This window comes from Geospiza fortis, unplaced genomic scaffold (assembly GCF_000277835.1).
Source record: "Geospiza fortis unplaced genomic scaffold, GeoFor_1.0 scaffold114, whole genome shotgun sequence".
In the NCBI taxonomy this organism is placed as follows: domain Eukaryota; kingdom Metazoa; phylum Chordata; class Aves; order Passeriformes; family Thraupidae; genus Geospiza; species Geospiza fortis.
Genome location: NW_005054383.1, coordinates 1,160,321 through 1,182,394, shown reverse-complemented (window position 1 = coordinate 1,182,394; position 22,074 = coordinate 1,160,321). Strand labels below are relative to the sequence as shown.

General features: G+C 48.1%; 1 protein-coding gene across 1 annotated transcript in view; it reads left to right on the top strand.

Annotated features, from left to right (window-relative positions):
- PIGQ (phosphatidylinositol glycan anchor biosynthesis class Q) overlaps positions 1–22,074 on the top strand; it is a 32,758-nt gene that overhangs the window by 2,977 nt on the left and 7,707 nt on the right. Inside the window, exons 2-9 of the mRNA XM_031060482.1 lie at positions 1–18; positions 5,606–5,762; positions 7,315–7,435; positions 13,802–13,928; positions 15,086–15,239; positions 17,828–17,939; positions 19,976–20,056; positions 21,025–21,139. The exon at positions 1–18 is cut by the window's left edge and continues 657 nt beyond it. Of these exons, the coding sequence (XP_030916342.1) occupies positions 1–18; positions 5,606–5,762; positions 7,315–7,435; positions 13,802–13,928; positions 15,086–15,239; positions 17,828–17,939; positions 19,976–20,056; positions 21,025–21,139 (885 nt within the window). The remainder of the gene's footprint in view (positions 19–5,605; positions 5,763–7,314; positions 7,436–13,801; positions 13,929–15,085; positions 15,240–17,827; positions 17,940–19,975; positions 20,057–21,024; positions 21,140–22,074) is intronic.

Sequence of the window (22,074 nt, the reverse complement as noted above, 5' to 3'; positions counted from 1 at the left end):
TGGGATCTGCAGGAGCAGGTAAGTGACATGACATCACCCAGCTTGTTTTGCCTGGAAATGTAATTCTTGTTTAGGCATCGCAGGACTACTGCTCAACCCCAGTCAGAAATGTGATACAAAATTGTTCTGTTGGAAACAGGCTGCTGCAAGAGGTCCTGGTTGGAGCTCCACTCCAACAGGAAAGCACAAGGCCAGAGGCTCCCTCAGAACTCTTCATGGAGCTGGGAGGTTTTCTGGAGAGGCATTAATGTCCTCCCCATTTGCAGCAGGGATAGTTGAGCCCTGCTTCAGTTTCATCACAGCTGAAACAGTGAATTTCCAGCTATTCTATGGCTGACAGAATGACGTGAGGCTGTCCTTAGTCTCCATAGCTGGGGATTCCCTCCTCCCTGTTTGCTGTGACTCCTTCTGCAGCTGTGAAACATCAGCAAATACTGTTTCTAAATCCATCCTTTCTCCAAGAGACTGTGCTGCTGCAACCTTGGCACTTTACAGATGTTTAGAGGGATTGATGCTCAGCCTGAATCCTTGGTGAAATCCTGTTCTCACAACTGTGAGCTTGAATAGGATGCTCCAAATGTAACATGTGGCAAGTGCTTGGACTGAAAGCTAATTCTGAGCAGATTTGCAGGGAAGAAACTTAAAATCATGGAATCACTTACCTTGGAAAGGCCCTCTAAGATTATCAAGTCCAACCATTAACCCAGCACTGCCAAGGCCACCACTAACCCATGTTTCCAAGTGCCACATGTTTTTTAAATACTTGCAGGGATGGTGATTCCACCACTGCAGCTGCCTGGAGAGGTTGTGACAGAGAGGAGAGTGGAGTTTTGGTTCTAAGCTGCAAGAAGACACTGTAATTGATGAAATTTTGATAACAGCTACTACTATATTCATGGATAAATCTTTTTAAGTACAGCCTAAAGGAATGGAGGTATTTAACAGGTTTCCAATTGTGTGATACAGTTGTAAAAGAATTACAGTGAAACTCTTCCCATGCAAAAATTTTCTAAGCAGTTGGGTTACACAGTCTGGTACACAAAGGAAAAACTGTCCAGTTTTGGATTATTGGAAGAGATTGAGATTTAAACCTGATATCATCAAGGATCCCTGTGTACTGGGATTGCTCTGTAAGATACTGTATGTTACTGGTTCTTAATGGTGATTAAGTCACAACTTTGTGGCTGGGCAGAAGATTGGGAGTCAGCTCAAAAGGTCTTTTTTCTGTCTGTGTGCCATCACCAACAGACAGGATGATTCTTTTCTGCACAGGCACTTGGTCTCACTTAGTCCCACCTCAGCTGGTGCCAGGATTCAGGCCAGGCTTGGAGTCAGGTTAAGCTCAAGCCTTGCTGGCATCCAGTCTCAGTCTGCAGTCTAAACATAAGTTGGGAGCTCAAGCTCAGTGGCAGGTTGGGCCCAGATAGCTGCTACCCAGCTTCTCAGGGATTCTGACTTCAGCTTTTTCTGGGGCCAGGATGGATGTTTTGAAGTAGAGCAGCAGCCAGCTGTACCTGGCAGCAGGCAGAATGCAAGGCTTGCTGTGCACAGACTAACACTGAGCCTGTCCTTAGCCTTGGGAGGCAGAGCTTTCTCTCCTTTGTTTTATTCACCCACAGTATCAACTTTATATTTACTTATCTCCTACGTGTTTTAAAACATCAGTCTTGGAGAACAGAGATTAGTACCTGGCTTTATAACAAGTCTCCTGCTTGACCTTCTAAGTCATTTAAAGGAATTTGGTTCCATTTTGTACCGCATGATGTGTGGTACAACCTCCTTCATGCCGACATACTCGAGGCAGGGAGAGTTCAAGACGTCACATGCAGGTGTCCTTCCAGTCCCCTCCTCCCCATCCTGAGACAGGACATCCCATAAAATAAGATTTACTGATTTTTTTTCTTCTTAGGTTACAGGACTTCTTTCTGTCTGTTTTTTGTGATGTTAAGGGATAGTCAGCTTTGAACGGCTAAAGAAAGAGATCAGCAATGTCCTCTCAGGCTGAGGAGGTTTGGGTATTTTTGGCTATGCCCCTGTTGTGTATTTGCACGGGAGAAGCAGGGCAGCAGTGTTGGAAATCTCAGGGAGTGAATCACTGCCATCCCTCCAAGCTCACCCCGCGTTCCCAAGTCCTGCACATCCTGAACTAAGGCATTTCTTCAGCACCACCGTGTGCTAAGGGGTGGCCATTGCGATTCTGCTTCAGAGGAACTTGGGGGCAGCATTCCCATTATCCCTGAAGGTCTCTGCTCTTGGGGACGTTAGGATGTTTTAGTCTTGAGGCAGTAAATTCCATGTGCTCGTTTTTAAAAAAGTCTGTTTATAAACACCTCCAATTCCTCATCCAAAGGGAGGCACTGCTCCTGCAGTTTCTAGCAAGGAGCAAGAAAACATGCAGGAGTTCTGGTTAATGGAGCTTAATATTTGCATGTGATCCAGATTTGCAAAGATTGCTTTTCATCTGGTATCTGAAAATCCCCTCTCACTCTTGGGAAAAAACTGAATTGGAAAATCAAGACTTACTCATGGAGGCTATGTTAATTTAATGCAAAAATTCCATATATTTGGAAATACCCCAAAGATCTCCTGCTGCTTAGATAATGCAATGACACAGCGTCACTGGATTTTTGTTGAGTTTTTTTATCTGGTTGGTTTTCCATTGAAGTCCTGAAAATGGTTCTATATACTGTGTTGTAAACAAGTGGGAGTATTTCTGGCAATGCACAGTCAATGTGCAAAGGGATAGGAGACCACACAAGGAATATTTTTTTGCTTTCTTCCTCAGTCCTCACAGAGAGGAGAGTTCCCATAGCACATCTTGCAGCTGCTCTATTGAGTTTTTTGCAGTATGTTTGTATTTTTATTTCAATAAGTATGTGTATGTATTTTCTTTCCAAAGAAAGTATGTGAGTGGAATAGAGGTTGTGCTTGTGGTGGTGAGTGAAAAGAGAGTCAGTTGTAGCACAGACAGGGACATCCCTGTGGTGTGTTTTTGGCTCCATGGTGTCTAGTTGAGGAGCTGAACCATTGCAGGCTGCACGATGTTTTGGTGCTCTGAGGGTGCTTTGGGAATCATTGCCATTTGTGCAAGACATTCCTCAGGCAGACAACAGCAGCCTGTCCTTTCTCTTGGCTGGGGGTGTCAGACTGGGGGTGAGCCAGGGGCTGGCTGCCCGCAGCTTGAGGAGCAGCCATGGATGGTGAGAGACAGCCACTGCTGAGAGAGGATGGGACTGTCACCCAGTGAGTGTGTAGTGTAGCACAGGCCCCAGAGCTGCTGCTTTCTGCCTGAGCTGACAGGGTCTGGCAGCTGGTGTTTGACCCATAATTCTTCACCTTCAGCCATCTGTACATAATCCCACAGGTAGAGCATTCCTCCTTCCCCTTCTTTATATTTCAAGTACAATTCTCTGCTCTAGTCAAGTTTTGCCACACCAGAGTTTGTAACCACTGAGCTGGGGCATAATTGGAAGGGAAAACTCATCTGCTCTGGTGTCCTGGTGAATCTGTGAGCCCAGGTGTGTGTGATCAGTGGCCAGAGCAGTCACCCCCTCTCCCTCCCCTGCACGGTGCTCTTTTCTCCACCGCCTCAGCTCCCTCCTCCTGACAAGTCAGCTGAGGAGCAGTGCATTCATTTGTCTCCAAGGTGGGAGGCTGTAGCGCAGAGCTGAGTAACTTGGAGACCTCAAATTAAGAATGATTCACAGTACACTGCGTGTGTTTCAAACCCAATGTGTCTGAAATTTGAATGGGGAGGGAGGGGGAAGAGGGGGGCTTCAACATTCTGATTCTTCAGCTGACAAATGATGCACAAAGTGGGGTTCAAAAGGCGCAGGAGGGTGCGGGGAGGAAAGGGACAGCAGCCCCAGGGAACTGAGCAGGGTTTGGAGGAACTGTACCTTTGTGATTGGTATGAATTGTGTAAATAGCAGTGGGCACCCCAGTGTGCCCATCCTGGCCAGTCATGGAGGCATCTGCTGCTGGGCATGGGCTGGCATGTTCCAGGTGAAATCTGTGGAAGGCACACACAGTGTGCAGGGACATCCATCTCCAGGCCCTGCTCAGTAATGATCCAGGCAGCTGTGCAATTTCCAGAGTGAAGCAGGATACAAGGAATAATGGTATTGTGTTAAATGATTGTAAACCTGAAAAACCATGCCAGAGCAGCACAGGAGAAGTGACTAAAAGTGACCATGGATTCCTGGACCCGTAACAAAAGCCAGTAAAACACTGTGAAAATAGTGCAACAACTGCACTGGCTGGTGTACTCCTGTGTACAGGAGAGAAGTGATCCAAATGATGTCCACATCAGAATTTATCCCCCAAACCAAACCTGGTGCCATGTGTTGCTGTGGTTTCTGTGACCAGCCTGCTCCCAGTACTGTGTCACTTCAGCCTGCACAAATCGCCATCTGTCCTTGCTTTATAGGTTGTGTGGTAATAAAAGTAACTCCACAAAATAATTGAGCATCATTTTGTACTTTTCTTCTGAGTCATAAGAAAAGAACCTTGTGACTGTTTCCTCCCCTACAGGCCTAATGTGGATGTTAACTTTGAAACCTATTTAAATGCTAAAAGTTGGTTATCTACATAATGATGGTCACTGCAAGGCAGTGGAGAGAAGGTAGAAGTGAAGACCCTGAAAAAAGAATTTGGAAGTAATAAAGAAAAAAAACAAGAAGAGAAAGATCAAGTGGAAGGGAAAAAAAAAGCCGGGGGAAGGGACATAAACTGCATGGAGGGCACAGCTGCTTGTTAAACCAGGCTCACACAACACAGAGACTTGTGATCACCTCTGCTCTGGAGCCAGGCTGGGAGAGCTGGAGGGGTTCACCTGGAGACCTGAAGGCTCTGGGAGGACCTTAGAGTCCCTTTCAGTGCCTAAAGGGGCTCCAGGAGATGTGAGGGAGGGAGAGGGACTGGGGACTGGAGAGGGAGAGGGACTGAGAGGGAGAGGGGACAAGAGATGGAGGGACAGGACAAGGGGGAATGGCTCCCACTGCCAGAGGGCAGGGCTGGATGGGATATTGGGAATTAGGAATTGTTCCCTGGCAGGGTGGGCAGGCCCTGGCACAGGGTGCCCAGAGCAGCTGGGGCTGCCCCTGCATCCCTGGCAGTGCCCAAGGCCAGGCTGGGCAGGGCTTGGAGCACCTGGGGCAGTGGGAGGTGTCCCTGCCATGGCAGGGGGGGGGGAATCAGATGAGCTTTAAGATCCTTTCCAACCCATTCCACGATCCATGATGAGTAACACTGGGGTTTGTGCAGCAGTTACACCATGTTGAATTGTTGCACTGAACACAACTTGACTCTGCTCTCCTGGAGATTGGAGCATTGTGCAAGCCCAGTGATGTATCCAAAAGCAGAGGTTGGGATCAGGATTGCCTTGTGGCTTCCTTGGAAGAGTGAGACATGGTTTGACAGAGTGCAAATGAGAGCTTGGGTTGTCTGCATGTCTTGGTCTGGCAAGGCTGCCTTAATTCTTTTAACCTTTGAGAGAGTCATTAACATCTAATCACCAGCTCTGGTTGCCCAGCCTTAACTTCACACTGCCTGTTTTGCATGGATGTTGGATGCTGGCCTGCCTGCTACATGGCAAAGGCAAGAGGAGACATTCCCATGTGTTTCTGCAGGCTGCTGAAGTTTTGGCCTTTGTCTTTCTTGTGGAGCAAACTCTCAACCTGTGAGCAGCTGGGACATCGCCTGCAGCACCTCCAGGTCATCAGCAGCAACAAGAAGGCTCAAAACCAAAATCAGCTGATGAGGTATGGAGTACATGTAAAGTTAGATGTGTCTTGGCTCTATTCCTGTCTCCTGTGGGGAGCCCAAACCATGTATCCCATGCCTGGACAGTACTAGGTCCTCACTGCACCTTATCATGTTGCTCTACTCCCTGCTAGTTTGCATATCTTTACTCTGCATTGTATTCATATGCATAATATTTGTATTTTTATGTGTAAATCATGCCTTTTGCCAGATACCTGCCTTTTTCCCTAGCTCAGGAAAGGCAACTGGGATATTGCACCTCAAAAGCTTGTGCTGCACCCATGTGTGAGTGCTTTGCTGTCACTACTCCCACAGGCTCATTGCTTTCACATGTGCTGCTGTCAACCACGGCCATCCATCAGTGTTCAGTGGCATTTTCCATAAGAGCAGAAAGGTTTAGATGCTCCCCTCTTTCACCCACTCTTTTGGAAAAGCTTTTTGTGCAGAAACTGCAGACCAGAGACTCCACTTACACTGTTAGAACAGTAACAAAGTGTAAGAGAAAAAGCAAACATGCAGCACAGTGAGAGGAACAGAGCAGAGATCTGAGACAGATATTGGATGCCCTACAGCTCTTCCACAGCCAGTCTTGTTCTGTGTGATTCTCTGATCCTGCAGTAATAGACTCCCAGGGAACACTTAAAATAGATTAACAGATTTGAAGGCCAAAAGTAACTGTGATTGTTCTGTCTGATTCCTGAATAACTCACGTCATGGAATTCCATTCAGAAACTCTAGTGAGGAAGGGGCAGCCCAGCAGCCCTTCTGGGTTTGTGTATGAACCCAAAACCACTATTTATTGCCTTGTCTGGGAAAGCCATCTGATCTCAGTGTGGATGTGCCAAGTGCTGCTGCCCTTGGTACTGGTAATTGGTAACTCCCCCCTGAGTGTGTATATACTTTTCTGTCTAACATTGCTCTTTGTAGCTTCAATCCGCTCTTTGCTCCCTACTAAGAAAGGTTTTGTGATGTGGCAGGCTCTGAGTGGCTCTGAGTTTAGAATCATGGAATCTCAGAATATCCTGAGTGGGAAGGGACCCGCAGGGATCATCCAGCCCAGCTGCTGGCCCTGCACAGACACCCCAACAACCCCACCCTGGGCATCCCTGGCAGTGCTGTCCAAACACTCCTGGAGCTCTGGCAGCCTCGGGGCTGTGCCCATTCCCTGGGGAGCCTGGGCAGTGCCCAGCACCCTCTGGAGGAAGAACCTTTCCTGATATCCAACCTAAACCTGCCCTGGCACAGCTCCAGCTGCTCCTTTGGGTCCTGTCCTGGTCACAGATCAGAGCTGCTCCTCAGGAGAGAGCTGTAAACAGCTGGGAGGTCTCCCCTCAGTCTTCCCTTCTCCAGGCTGAACAAACCTCTCCTGTGCTTGGCTACAGGAGCAGCACACCAGTGGAAATGAAAAGATTCCAAAATTGTTCCTCTTCAGTGAGTTGTCCTGGTGTCCCTGAGACATTAAAGGTGCTAGATAAGCAAAGCCAACAACTGTCATTGGAACATTAAACACTGCCCTTCCTTTAACTCTGTTTCTCTCTGCCCTGCCTGCAGGAAAGCCAACATCTTTGTGTCTCTGCTGATTGATGTGGCCCTGGGGATACTGCTGATGTCGTGGCTGTACAGGAAGAACCGCATTGGTCACCTTGCTGACACCCTCATCCCTGTGGCTGACGTAAGTCTGGCCAAATCTGATCCCCTTTCACCTGCTCTGCGTTGGTTGTTAAGGAGGCAATGCCTCACACACAGTCTTTTAGAGAGACCTGTCTGAAGTCATGCAAATTAGGTCTCCTCAAGACCAGTGAAATCTATAAATCAGGCCTGTTGGGGCTGCTTGAAAGAAACAGCTCTGCTTTGCATGTGCTGTGAATAGTAATTAGATGTTTATGGGAGGGCTCCTCAAGCTTCTAAAGGAACAATTATGGCTTGGACAGAGCTCTGCAGCTGCAGGTTGGGTGGTTATGGAGCCACAGTGCTTTTATTTTATTTTTTTCTGGAGTCAACAGAAAGTGTCCTGAAGTTGTTGCTATATGGGTTGTTCGTGGTGAAAAAAAAGCTGTAACCTGGGTTGAGTCTGATAAACTGCTGGAAAGTCAAATATGATAAGCAGTGCAGCTGTGCTTGTGGAAGGAGTTTCATGGGGAAGTCCAAAGGCTTTGCTGGTCAGGGTACAAACACCTGAAATCCTGCCTAAGAGCTCTGGGATATGGCCAAACTAGGAAAACCTGCTGTGTGTTGTGATTTTCTTAAACATAACTCCTCTTGCCCACTGAAATCCCTCAACATCAGCAGAAATTCACGGATAGCAAGTATGACCCACACTGTCCTGCTCTTCTGGTGGTTCATTTCAGATGCAGAGCTCCAGTATATCTGTTTAGTGGCAGTAAGGAACATATAATGTACTTCAGAGGCTAGAGACCACTAATCTGAGGTCAGCTCTCTTTTAAGAGCTTCTGTGTCTTGGGATTACATGTGCAGCCAATTTTGAGCCCTGCCATGCAGCTGCACAGCCTAATCTTTTCTCTGCCCACTTTTCTTTCATTTCTGCATGGCTCTTTCCATTGGTTTCTTTCTAGCAGCTGAAGAATGTCTTTTCTCCACTCTTTCTCTAGCTTCTTGGTTGAGAAGAATTTGATTTTGATCAGAAAATTCCAGCAGTGGTTTATTTTTCCTACTTATGCTGCATTTCCTGGGAAGACTTCACATTTCCCTTGACGACGATCTTTTTGGTCCATGTTGAGCTCCTTAGTTATTGCAAGGTCTCTGATCATTCTTGTACATGCTGGACTTGCAGAAAACATGTATGGATTGTCCAGCATAGCTGTGGAACAGGACTATTGCTGGTTTTCTTATCTTTCATAGTCAAACTTTTAAGGACAGCATGTGTGCTGTAGGCACTACTCAGCAGTGGTGGTGGGTAGGGAGAAGCACATTTGTTGCAGGACACTTGGTCTTGTGTTTGAGCTATACACTGCAAATATACTTCTAAGCCTTATTCCTGCATCTTTTCCCTTACAGATATTTTAGCTGGAGAAGTTTAAGTTCTCTAGAGCTTTCCCTTTGGGATTACTGGAAGTGCCTAGCTCTCAGAAATCTGATTTCTTAACAAGTCTGCAGGGAAGTGGCTTTGGCTGCATTCCTGGTTGCACAGGTGGCTCTGGGAGGGATTCCATCTGCCCAGTGTCTTTGGCAGATGGACACTCTCCGTGCTCAAGGTGTGTCCAACCCCAGCACCTGTCCTGGACAGGCTTTCTTGTGAAGGTTGCTTGTTTGTTCCTCTTTCAGTAATTTAGCTCATCTGTCACTCAACTACACTTTTGCATCACAGTGACAGCTGTCTTCAGCAAGTCTCCTCCCCCGTGTGTGGACTCTGGTACCTGGCTATCACCAGGAGCTGTTTGCTTTCATTCCTGGAAGTGCTGACTCCTCCATGTCTGGGGGGGCTGATAGCCAGTCAGTGCCTTTCTTCCCTGTTTTTCCTGGCTTATCAGTTCAGGCCATTCACAGCTCTTCTTTTTTCCAGACTTAGTTTCTTTCAGGCATATGAGATTGTGGACATGAAATCGTTTGGAGTCTTTTTACTCCCTTTGCTGGGCATTGATTTATATGCATTATGTGCAGGCCTTAAAAAATGCAGATCTGAGTGATCCCAAAATATACCAATGACTTCAGCATGTGGTGTGCAAGCCAGCACCACTTCTTTTCCAGTATGACAGCAAAATCTCCCCTCAGCCATTCAGCAGTGGGTTTCCTCTCTGCTGCTGAGTGTCCATCTGGTCTGCATTATTCCCATCACTGGGCTTTCTCAAGTGCTTGTGTGTTGCCAAGTTCAGTAACTCAGCATTCCCTGTGTGCAGAGAGCCCCTGTTCCTTCCCTAACACTCTTCTGCTTTGAGCTGTGCCCAGATATGCTGATAGCATTGACTCTACACCTCTGTGTCTGTTGGGAAATACAACATTGGGTATCTCATTTGCCCACAGGGTGCTGGGCACTGCCCAGGCTCCCCAGGGGATGGGCACAGCCCCAAGGCTGCCAGAGCTCCAGGAGTGTTTGGACAGCACTCTCAGGGATGTCCAGGGTGGGACTGGGGTGTCTGCGCAGGGCCAGGAGCTGGACTGGATGATCCCTGTGGGTCCCTTCCCACTCAGGATATTCTGTGTTGCTATTATAATAAGATTGTTATGTATAATAAGGCTATATACATAACCTCACTTTAACCTTATTGATTTTAATATTGACAGACTACCCTTATATAACACATAACCTTACTGGTTTGATTGATTGATTTTAACATTGACAAAATCCCAGCTGTGTGGGCTCTGGATACAGTGCTTGGGTTTTTTCCAACCAACATTTCTCTGGAAGGAAGCAGTGCAGGTGGGTGATTTTGACTCTCAGCACTGCCAGGGTCACAAGCTCAGCCTGGAGTTCAAGCTGTGTTCCCTGGCCATCCCTTGTTATCCTCTGATAAAATGGATCTCAAATCAGCACTTGGGTGGCAATTGTTGATGCTGCACAAGACATCACTGAGTGCAGCTCCCACTTTTCCAGCGTGGTGAGCTGTACTGTGCTGGCTGTAATAACAAGCTGCTTTTGTCACTCAGTGAGGCAGATGTGATTCAGAGACACCCAGGGAGTAACTGGCAAGGAGCTGTTAGGAAAGACTGATTTTTGAAGCAGGCTTTCAAATCCAAAAATGGAAAACTTGAATAATCTTCTCTCTGTAGGTGCCCTCACAACTCCTACCTTCCTCCTTCTCTTGATCCCACCAGGCTTCCCAATGGTTTTCCTTGCTTTTGCCTTCCACAAGACAGCCTTCTTTCAGAAATACCTGACTCAAAGCTCTGCACTGGTTTTAAACAGAACTGCTTATAAATCATCTCCTTTTTTTCCCCTTTATCTCTTTTATCCTTGCTGATGTCTCTTTTTCCTAAGTTGCAATCTGTTTGAAACAGTTACATATTTATCATAGACTGTGCCTGGAAAAGCTTTACTGGGGCTTGGAGATAATTGGATGTATGCTCCTAGTCAGTCTTGTTCCACTGATCCATAAACAAAGCCAGCAGAGAGAGCGCTTCCTGAAAAATATTTTTAGATGTTAATTTATAAAATAGTGTGTCTTAGAGCCCCAACCACCTGCCACAGGCACAGGGCAGGTGTGTTCTGACAGGGACAGCTTTGCCTCTGCATGCTCTGACTTGCACCAGATAGAACCTTTAAAGCTGGAAATGACCTTTAGGATCACCAAGTCCAACCATAAGCCTAGCACTCCTGTGTTCACCACTAACCCCTGGCCACAAGGGCCCCCAGGGATGGGGACTCCACCACTGCCCCAGGCAGCTGTGTCAGCCTCACCACCCTTTCACTGAAGAAATTGTCTCACTATCCAATGTAAACCTCTGCTAGTGCAACTTGAGGCCGTTTCCCCTTGTCCTGTCCCTGTTGCCTTGGAGCAGAGCCTGAGCCCCCCTGGCTGTCCCCTCCTGTCAGGAGTTGTGCACAGCCAGAAGGTCCCGCCTGAGCCTCCTTTGCTCCAGGCTGAGCCCCTTTCCAGCTCCCTCAGCCCCTCCTGGTGCTCCTGACCCTTCCCCAGCTCCACTCCCTGGAGCATCACAGGGGTGTCCTTCTCCAGCCATGTCACATCAGCATTTACCTCTGCACATGGAAACTAGGCAGAAGAGCATGACAGGAAAGAGAATATTTCCACAGTGAGCTCATCTAATCCTCGTTAGCACCAGTCTCTCTCCAGTTTGGTCATGTCCCAGTACCCTGTTATGAAACACTTCCAAACCAGTGTATCTGATTTATTAATATGCCCACATTCAGTATTCATGACTGCAGGAGGAGAATCGGCCTCACCATCACCTTTCCTCATTCTACTTGCTATTGATCAGTCCTAAAATATCTGTCTGGAAAACAACCTGCAAGGTTATGCTCCAGGACTCTTGTTTTGCCCAGCTAAATAACAGCAATGTAGGGCACCTTCCCAGGGCTACGTGGCCCTGTCAGGGTTTAGCAGCACCTCTGGGACTGGCAGCCTCCAGAAATACTCCCTGCTAAAACTCAGCCTTGCTGAAGGACTGCTTTCAAGCATTTAAATATTTCATTAAAATCCCCAAACGCTTTTTCTAAGTTACCAATCCAACACTTTAAATATTAAAACCAGTCTATTTATAAAGCAGCAAACGCTTCTCAGCCACAGAGGTGAGCTCCATGGGATCCAATCAGTCCTGACTTGCAGTGAGACAGATGGAAAAGGAAGGCAATAGAAAGACAAGCCTTTTGGAGAAGTTGAAAATGGAGCCATTAATTTTGCCACTGCATTAAAAGTAAATGTTTACAAACTCATTTTGCCAGGATCTGTTGGTTAATAAAGAAAATGGAACCATTCCTTGGAAATACTTTTTCCATAGGGAAGTTTTTATACATGTGAATGATAAGGAAAGTAGGCTACAGTGCATCAGCTATAGGGAGTGTGGCTTGGTGGTTCTGCGCATGGGCAGTTTTCAGTGCCCTTCACTTATGTGGGCTGTAAGTGAGATTTTTTGGAGAAAGAGGGCTTTTCCTCACAATCTCTGTCCATGTGAGACAGTGTAAGAGGTCACTTCTTCCAGACATTTTCCCCACCTGTTTGCTGAAGGTTATCAGCTCCCTCAGCTCACAGCTTGGTAACTGGTGCTCAGCAATGGTTTCAGCTCAGGGGAACAGGGCAGGTGTGAAGTTCTCAGGAGAAAAATCACCCAACTGCAAGGGGAGTGTGGAGTAGTGGAGTGGAGAGATAAAACAAATAAATAACACCAGCCTGGGCTGAAATCACCAGAAAAAGTGAATAACAGCCCTCAGTGAAGAGTCTGGAGGACACATTTGTGGTAGGGAAGAACAAGCCCAGAGCTGGGGTTTGGTTTTTTCTGCAGCAGTGAAGTGACAGCACATGGGCCTGGAGCAGGTGCAGGGAAGGGAACAGAGCTGGGAAGGGGCTGGAGCACGAGGAGAGGCTGAGGGAGCTGGGAAAGGGCTCAGCCTGGAGCAAAGGAGGCTCAGGGGGGACCTTGTGGCTCTGCACAGCTCCCTGACATGAGAGGGCAGCCAGGGAACAAGGGACAGGACAAGAGGAAACAGCTTCAAGTTGTATCAGGGGAGGTTTAAATTGGATATTGGGAAAATTTCTTTATGAAGAGGGTGGTCAGGCACTGTCACAGGCTGCCCAGGCCAGTGGTGGAGTTGCTGGAAGTGTTCAAAAGTGTTCAAAAGTGTGGGTGGAGCACTTGGGGATACAAGTTAGTGCTGCACCTGGCAGTATTAGGTTCATAGGACTTGATGTTAGAGGGCTTTTCCAACCATAATGATTTTCTGATTCAGTGATGTGGGGAGGACCTCCATTAGTGTTTTTCCTCAGTGATTCCAAGGCTGCTTTGTTGCTGGGCTGCCATGAGTACCCATGAAACCTGCAGACAGTGATAGGCAAGATCAGGGATATTGTCTGGTACACTACAAAGTATCAAGAGAGTGTGTGCATGAAATATATTTATGTAATTGTGTTTTCTACCCTGCTCTAAAGAAACAGAGATTGTTTATAAAAATTAACTCTCTCTTGCCCATTAGTGCACTGCCATCTTCCCCCCTTTTAAAATCCTAACAGCCTTCCCCAAACTCAGCTCTGACTTTTCACCTGACTGTCCCCAGAAGTGGATTTGTGCACCAGCATTTGCCATCTGTTCCCAGAACCCTCATAACCCCAAGAAATCCCACTGTGCAAGCCTTCCAGAGGTGGCCAGAGCTGACATAGTTCCACAGTCCCAGCACAGAAACCACAGAAGCAATTCAGTTTCCTCTCAGCTGTTGTGTTTGATTCAGTAAGGAGTTAATAAAAGTGCATTTCTGATTTAGGTAGCTGTCTGTAAAGCAGTTGTTTGGATTTTTCCACATTGGTTTGAAGGTTCTGGTGGAATAACTTGAGGGGGCAGCAGTTGCAGTGCACTGGCCCTGTTCAGTGTGATTGCAGTCTCTTCTCTCCATGGCCTGGCTTCCTTGTGTTTGCAGCACGTGGCTGAAGAGCTGCAGGACCTGCTCCAGTGGCTGATGGGAGCCCCAGCTGGACTGAAAATGAACCGAGCCTTGGATCAAGTCTTGGGCCGCTTCTTCCTTTATCACATCCATCTTTGGATCAGTAAGTGAAATTGTTTAACTTTCCAGCCTCCCTTTTCATCTCTTCCCTCTGAGTGTTTAATGTTTGCCTGGAGGTGAGTAATGAATCAAAATGCACTTCTGCAAGTACAGGCTTGTCTGGGAGTCTTCCTGCTGTGGGAACTGAAGCCAAAGTTGGATTCCCACACAAGGAATTCATGCATATTAAATAAAGTGCTGCTATTGATGCTCTGCAAGAAGTGTGGATGCTGCTGGGGCTTAGTTCCTTGGTGTCACTGGTGGTGAGTGTCCAAGGGAAGGCACTGCTGTGAGGTCTTTTGTAGGGTTTTGTGGTCTTTGCCATGTGAGAGGCAGCTCTTGGGATAGGGATGAGAAATGTGCAAGGAGGCAAATACCGGCCCTGTGCTATCACCAACTTCAGCTTAGTGCAATTTTATTATTTCAGTTTCTTCCTTGAAATAAAACACTCTTGTTATCCTTGATGGAGGAGTACAGGTATGATGGACAGGAACTCCACAGTTATTTTACTGATTTGCTTTGCTCACCAGTCACGTATGGTCTTGTTTCTGTGACTTTGCCCCACTTTGGTGATGAAAGAGACTGTTTGTCCATACTGCTTTATTTTACAAAAGCCATATGAGGTGGCTTTTGTGGGAAGAGCAGAAAAACAGGAATGGTTGCAGTAAAGGTTGATGTGTGCAGTTAAAAATGTACTTAAGAACCTGGACACAAATGTAGGAAATAAAATGTTGCATCCCCGGAAGTGTTCAAGGCCAGATTGGGTAGGGATTGAAACAACCTGGTCTGGTGGAAGGTGTCCCTGCCCATGGCATGGGGGTGACACTAAATTATCTTTAAGGTGCCTTGCAACGCAAACCATGCCATGCTAATTCATGAAATCCCATGAGGAGAAAGGTGACTGCTGTGTTCAAGCTGTGCACACTCCTCCCCATCCTCCCAGTGCTGCCCCACCTTGGGGCAGAAACTTGGGCAGAAGGAGAGTTTTTGTTGGCCCTCCTAAAGAGAAGATGGCATCTAAAGGAGTTTTCCAGCTCCACTTCCATGTTGTCATGGCTCTGATTTCTGGAGCAGTGTTCTAGGGTGAGGGGAATCAGCCTTTTGAGAGGGTCAAGAGGGAGATGACCCAGTCAAACACTGACCCTCTGCCATGTCCACCAGGCTACATCCACCTGCTGTCCCCCTTCATTGAGATGATCCTGTGGTACGTGGGGCTGTCGGCCTGCCTGGGCCTGACCGTGGCTCTCTGCATCCTGTCCGACATCATCGCGCTCCTGACCTTCCACATCTACTGCTTCTATGTCTACGGGGCCAGGTGAGTCCCCCTCCTCTCTGGGCTTTGTTTGGAAACCCCTCAGGCTGTGCTGAAGCATTCAGTCCTGGTGTAGTTCTCCTGAATTCAGTGTTTGACCCACAGTAATTTCTTGCAGTCTTTTTTAAGCCTGTAGAAGTGATGGCCACAGTAGTGCAAGCAAGCCATGTTTCATTTCTCCTCCATTTAGATATTTATCTGTTGTGGTAGTGACCTGGAGAAATGAAACTACATGACAGGCAGAGGACAAGAAAGCAGCTCACCCCATCCCTTGGTCCAGCCTCATAGTACTCTCCTCCATTGCACCCTGCTAGAGATTTGGAGGGGAACTGGAGAAGAGGAGGAGGAGAGGGGAACCCCTGCAGTTTAGGAGAAGCCCCAAAATCCCTGTCTCTGCCCTGCTTCAGAGGTCCTTGCCTGCACTGTGGAACACAGGTGACAGGTTTGGGGTTACAGGAGATCTATGACACTCTCCTGGTGTCATTGTCTGGAGGGTCCCGTGGCCTGAGAGCTGAGCAGAGGCTCTGAATGAGTAGGGGGAGTGCAAGGGGCTTTGGGGCACATCTAGGGCTTCCTGTGGAAGAGGCGCCCATCACTGTGCTCTGTTCCTGCTCTCCTCTTACCTGTGCTGCACCAAGGAGTCCCACAGGCCACAGGATGTGTTTTCCAGGGAGATGAGATAGAAGAGATAAAGGACCTTTTGCCTTATAAAGTACAGAATGGCCATCATCCCTCCTCAGACTTTACATAGGAAACAGCACAAGAAATAGTAAATCTTTAGATATGGGTAGTTTAGGGAATGGTTGGAAATATTGAGACCTGATTTATGAGCCAGATCTGTTGTGAGCACAGGTCTTACACCCAGAATCAGTAATGCCAGGAGTGGGAGGCCTCTTCCCAACACGTATAATTACTGGAATTTCTGTGTGGGTCTGGGAGGAATGGCCTTGCTCATCCTGGTTGTGCAGAGAGGTAGTAGAAAGTAGGAAAAGCATTTTGTCAGCTGACTGCTCTTCCCTGGAGCTGCAGGGAGCCAGCCTACCTGTCTTGTGTTTGTCAGAAGTACAGAGTGTACAGCTGTGTGCTGTCCCCATGGAGAGCCAGGAAGAGTCAGCAGTCACCCACAGCCAGCACAGCCCCTTGAATTCCTGCAGCTGGCAGGAGGAAGAATTTGCTGGTTCAGGTGCTGGTGAAGCCTGAGATCCCCTTGTGGAGCAAAGCACAGAGTGGAACAAGGGCAGGCATGTGTGTGCAGGCAGCAGGGCAGGTGGGACAGGTGCCACTGCAGCAACACCCGCTGGGTGTCCTGTCAGGGGGAGCGTGGCCTTAGTCAGAGCCATGGGCAGGTGTGTGCCAGAACCTGGAGGAGCTGTCCTGGGCTCCCCCCTGCCTAGGGATTAGTGCACCAAGCTCTGCCTGCCTGTCTGGAGGCACCCTGCCAATTCCTTGAAGCAGCTGGTGTTCCTCAAACCAGATTCTTCTCTTGGATGAGGCTCCTTACCTCTGCTTTCACATTGCTGCTGTGAAATCTGGGCAGCCTCCACACCTTAGCTAGCCTGGTTTGCCAGTCTGGGTTCTGTAGTTCAGGATTTCTCAGACTCTGTTCTGCCCCACACATTGGCCATGTACCCTTTCTTTACATCCCTGTGTGTTGGCACTGCTGCCCAGGGCACTTTGTGCCTCCTCTCTATCCCAAGGGCTCTTTCTTCCTTGCTGTTACTCCATAAACTGTTACTCCATAAACTGTCTGTTTGCCACCCTTGTCACCCCAAGTGTCCCTCACTGTTGTCATTTTTCTGTGAGGGGAGTAGCTCCAAGTCTCATAGCACCAAGTTCTGAAAGCCTAAGGAAGGGATGCAGTAGGGGCCAGCAGGGATTTCACTGGTCTCTTCCAACTCTTAAGGATTTTTAGAGCTGTGGGCTACCAGGGAAGCTTCAGGGGCTCCACTCCTGTCCCTGGTATCTCTGCTGCAGAGGCACAATTGCATTGCATTGACTCAGGTGTGGGGGTAACACCTTGGCCAGCAGTGTCTGGAAGGGTCTGAAGGCAGGGAAAGGGACAGATCTGAGCTGGGGAGACACAGGTGACATTGGGGAAATAGGATTGCTGGTTCCTCTCATAGAATCATGGAATGGTTTGGGTTGGAAGGGGCCTTAAAGCTCATCTTCTGCCATGGCAGGGACACCTTCCACTACCCCAGGTTGCTCCAAGCCCCATCCATCCTGGTCTTGGCCACTTCTGGGGATCCAGGGGCAGCCACAGTTTCTCTGGGCACCCTGTGCCAGGGCCTCAGCACCCTTTTGCTGCAGGGAAAGTGTTGCCATGAGGCTGGTGGCTGCTGCAGCTCCAGAGCATGGCCTGGCCGCTGCCCTGCAGTGGCCCAGAGCTGGCTGCAGCAGCCCCGTGCCAGGGAGCAGCCCAGACAGGCTTGACTGAGCCATGAGGATTTATCTGCAGCATTCCCAGTGTATTTCTTTTGCCCCCCCTGGCTCTGCAGGTGGGTAAGGAGGCATGGGGCTGTGCTGGTGACAGCTGGTGGTGCTGGAGCTGGGAGCTGCCAGCTGTGCTGCAGAGTCTTCTCTTTTTTCAGGCTCTACTGCCTGAAGATCTACGGCCTGTCCTCTCTGTGGCGCCTGTTCCGGGGCAAGAAGTGGAACGTGCTGCGGCAGCGGGTGGATTCCTGCTCCTATGACCTGGACCAGGTAGTGCCACAGCCCTGAGGACACCCCAGGGCACTGCCCTTGGTGATGCCCTCCCTCCTGCTCTGACTGATACTGGGACACAGGCACAGGAGCCTTTGTGGTGCCCAGAACAAGGACATATGCCAACACACTGAGCCCACGGCTCTTCTGCTGCCTTACAGCACTCCTTGACTGCCTGCAGCACCCCTTCATTGCCATGGACTCCTTCCCTGCCCTCCAACACCCCTTCCTTACCTGCAGCAGTTCTTCCCTTCCCTATACCACTTCCATTCCCTGCACCCCTCCCCTTCCCTGCAGTGCCTCTTCCCTGCCCTGCACTCCTTCCTTGCACCCCTTCCCTACCCTGCACTCTATCCCTGCTCTCCAGCATCCATCCCATCCCATCCCATCCCATCCCGTCCCATCCCGTCCCATCCCATCCCTGCCCTGAGCCCATGCCAGGCACCCTGCGGGCTGAGCTGTGCTGGGTGCTGCAGATGCCGGAGCTCTGAGCCTGGAGTGGGAGTGGGGGAGGGCTGGAGGCAGTTGGAAATGTGGTGCCCAGCAGTGTTGCCACAGTAACAGCCGTGGCAGCGTTTCTATTAAAAGGCCCCGTTTCATTCACGTTGTGCTGGAGCCTGGCCCACACACTCTCACTCAGGCAGAGGCAGTTCTTTGTGAAGTGCTGTAAGCTCTTTTTAATTTCTGAAATGCCATGCAAAAGTCCAACAGAGCCTGAACTGCTGCAGGCCAGCAGCTGCAAACATCACTGAAATAATACAATAATATTTGGAAACTTGCAGGGTCAGCACCTCTTTCTATTACAACAGATAACCTTGAGCTTCTTGCATCACAGCTGAGAGCTGGTTTTCTGTTTCTTTGGTGATTAAAAGCCTCCATGCCAGGTTTGCATCATCTCCTCCCTGTGTACTTTGAGGAGAATTGGTTTGGCACTTGAGGCTTCATCCTGCTGCTCTGGAGACCAGTGGGAATTGTGTCGCTGGCCGGGTAGGAAGAGACATTCAAAGCAGACCTTAAAAGACTTTTGGAGGTTTAAACAACTGCAGTGGAGTGACAGGAGAAGGGAGAAACAACTGCTGTGAGGAGAATGGATTGGATTGTGATTTATTCGTGGTTACATCCCTAAAGCTGTGATGCTGATCCACCTCTGTGCTGTGGCTGCTGCGTTGTTTTCTTTCATGTTATCCCGCAGCCATGGTCCCTTTTTGCAGAGGTTGCAGTGCCCTGTGCTCCTGTGGCTTCTCTGATCTGGAAGTGGTGACTGGAAATAGAAGAGTCAGGTTCCTGTTTGGTATAAATCTGAATTCTCCCACTTGGAATTATTTAGACCTACACCAACCTACGCTGGCCCAGAGTAAAAATAACTTTTTCTGTGGGCAGTGGAGCTAATGACATCTCCTTCCTTAAGGATTTTTTTCCTGCATCCTCTCAATATTGCTCCCTGACTCCAGCTTCTCTCCCACCTTCCCACTGAGCAAGAAGCAGAATTCCTGTGGCTGGAAGCTCAGCCAGTTGCTGCTGGGAATGTTTATCACAAATAATTCTGCAGGTTTGCCCCAGGTGCCTGCCCTGCTAAAACAAGGAGGAACAAAAGTACTTCTCAGTTCTTTCCAGAATTCCCATTCAAATTACCACTTCTTTGTTATTTTCCACATTTTTCTGGTAAAATCTGATCAGTGAGTCTAAAACTTTTGGGGACAGAGAGTGGAAAAATTGCAAGATCATTTAAGTCTAGTTTCCTAAGGAAGCTAGCCTGAAATGGGAAATCTTGAATGTTGTCTGTAAAGGAAAAGTGCTGTCAGGATCCAGCTTTTATCTTTCCAAATGTACTCCCATAATAAGGAGTGTTGAAGAAGGCCCAGTGAGAGGAGAAATAGTGAAAATATCCAAGGTAACAGCATTATTCACATAGGCAAGATAAAAACACATTAAGGAGTCCTGCAAACTTCTGTTGCCTCAGAGTCTCCTATTTTTTATTTGTATTGTATTTTATTTTACCATTGTTCTGCTCATGATTGTGTTTCCTTTTTCCCTAGTTATTTATTGGCACTTTGCTGTTCACAATCCTGCTGTTCCTTCTGCCTACAACTGCACTGTATTATTTGGTGTTTACCCTGGTAAGATTTAACCCTTGAAACAAGTCAAACACTCTCTTCTGAGGTAGTAAAAAATGGTTTCCTAGACATTTATGGTCATCCATAAAGAAAATAAAAATGTGGATGTCTTAGGAAGGATTCTCTCATATCAGCTCATGTTTGTATTTTTCCTAAGGAAATTCCCAGCAAATCCTGTCCGCAAGACAAACTGTTCCCTTCTCTTTCTCTCAGAAGTTGATATGTTTCTGTCCACGTGTGTGGTGATGGCCTCTCTAGTCTGATCCAGAACTTTTTTTTTTTCAGGGAATTAACTTGCTGTATTAAATGTTTTCAGCCAAGCTTTCCTCAGAGGTTTGAACTTCTTTATATTTTTTTCTTCCCCCAACATGACCAGTCCTCTCCATGGTCTGCCCTGAGCCAAATTTTCCACAGACAGTGGCCATCACATGCTTTCAGCATCTTTTTTGAGCCCTCTCTTTTCAGATGAGCTTGGCAGCAGAAAATAACTGCATTGTGACAAAAGGAGGTGCTTTATTCAGGGGCAGAAAACACAGAGCAGGAAGCTCATTTCTGCCTGCTCTGCTCTTGCTTAAACTCTACATGGGACTTCTTCAGGCTGAAATGAGCTGTTGCAGCTCACTGTTGGAGAGAGGAAAATTTACATTCACTGGTATACAGTGATGGAATTGACTCAAAGTGGGAGAATTTGGGCTTCCTTTTCAACTGTGGCTGTTGAAAGTGGAATAGTTCTCATGTCCTTGCTGGTCACAGCTTCTCCAGCTGTAGGAGCTTCATTCCAGTTACCCCTTAAACCCAGACTGGTGAGGACCCTCACACAGGGTCTGGATGCTCAGCGCTTCCAGACATCACACCCACTTTGGGAGGCCTTAGCTTAGCACACAGCAGTGTTAGATCCAAGCTCAGCTCAGGAATTTACAAGTGTTTAATCTCCTGTGTCCTGAGGTGTTCTGTTAAACTCGTTTTTGTAGCTCCGGTTGCTGGTGGTGATTGTGCAGGGCCTCATACATCTGCTGGTGGACCTGATTGACTCCCTGCCTCTTTATTCCCTCATCCTTCGCCTCTGCAGATCCTACAGGCTCGCAGGTGAGTCCCTCAGCTCTGCCCCTGCAGCAGTTCAAGCATTTTGCATTATGTGCTTGATTTTGGTGCACTGGGTCACTCCTGAATTGAGGATGCAGTAGGGGTAGGAAAGACCTCGAGGCTTGAGTTGTGCAGATGTCCCTGCTGTGAACCAGTTCCTGCAAGGAGCAGGATGAGGATGTCAATGGAAAGAAATCTGAACCTGAAGGAGAATCAGGAGCACCTTTAGAAAGTCCTTGGCCACTAAAAATTACATCCAAACAAGCACCATATAAACAAGGTCGTCTTTTATTCCAGTTCCAGACTACCAAGTCAAGTAAAACTTCTGTGAGTCAAACGTGGCATGGAGCTGTGTCGGGGAGGGTCAGGTTGGAGATCAGGAAAGGTTCTTCCCCCAGAGGGTGCTGGCACTGCCTGGGGAATGGGCACAGCCCCAAGGCTGCCAGAGCTCCAGGAGAGCTTGGACAGCGCTGCCAGGGATGCCCAGGGTGGGGTTGTTGGGGGGTCTGTGCAGGGCCAGGAGCTGGGCTGGATGATCCTTGTCCCTTCCAAATCAGGATATTTCATGATTCTGTGAAACAAGCTCATAACTTTGGGTGTTTGGCCTCTGAAACAAGCCAAATCACAAAAATATTTGGAATATCAGCTGTTCCAAAGGGTTGGATCTGCAGTGGTTGCAAATCAATGGAGCTCTTTCAGTTCTATGCTGACTTTGACTGACTGAAGCCCTGGTGTTTGGATGAATTTCAAAGCTCTGGGCAGAGTTCAGATAATCATTCCCTTTTTGAGACTAATCTGTCACCATTTTGAAACCAGTCATTGTTTTTTCACTTTGGATGACCATAAACCAGGGCTGGCACCAGAGTAAGGACTCATTTTGGAATGCCTTTGACTGTCCACAGCTATGGTTGATCTAGTTACAGTCAAGCACATCTAAA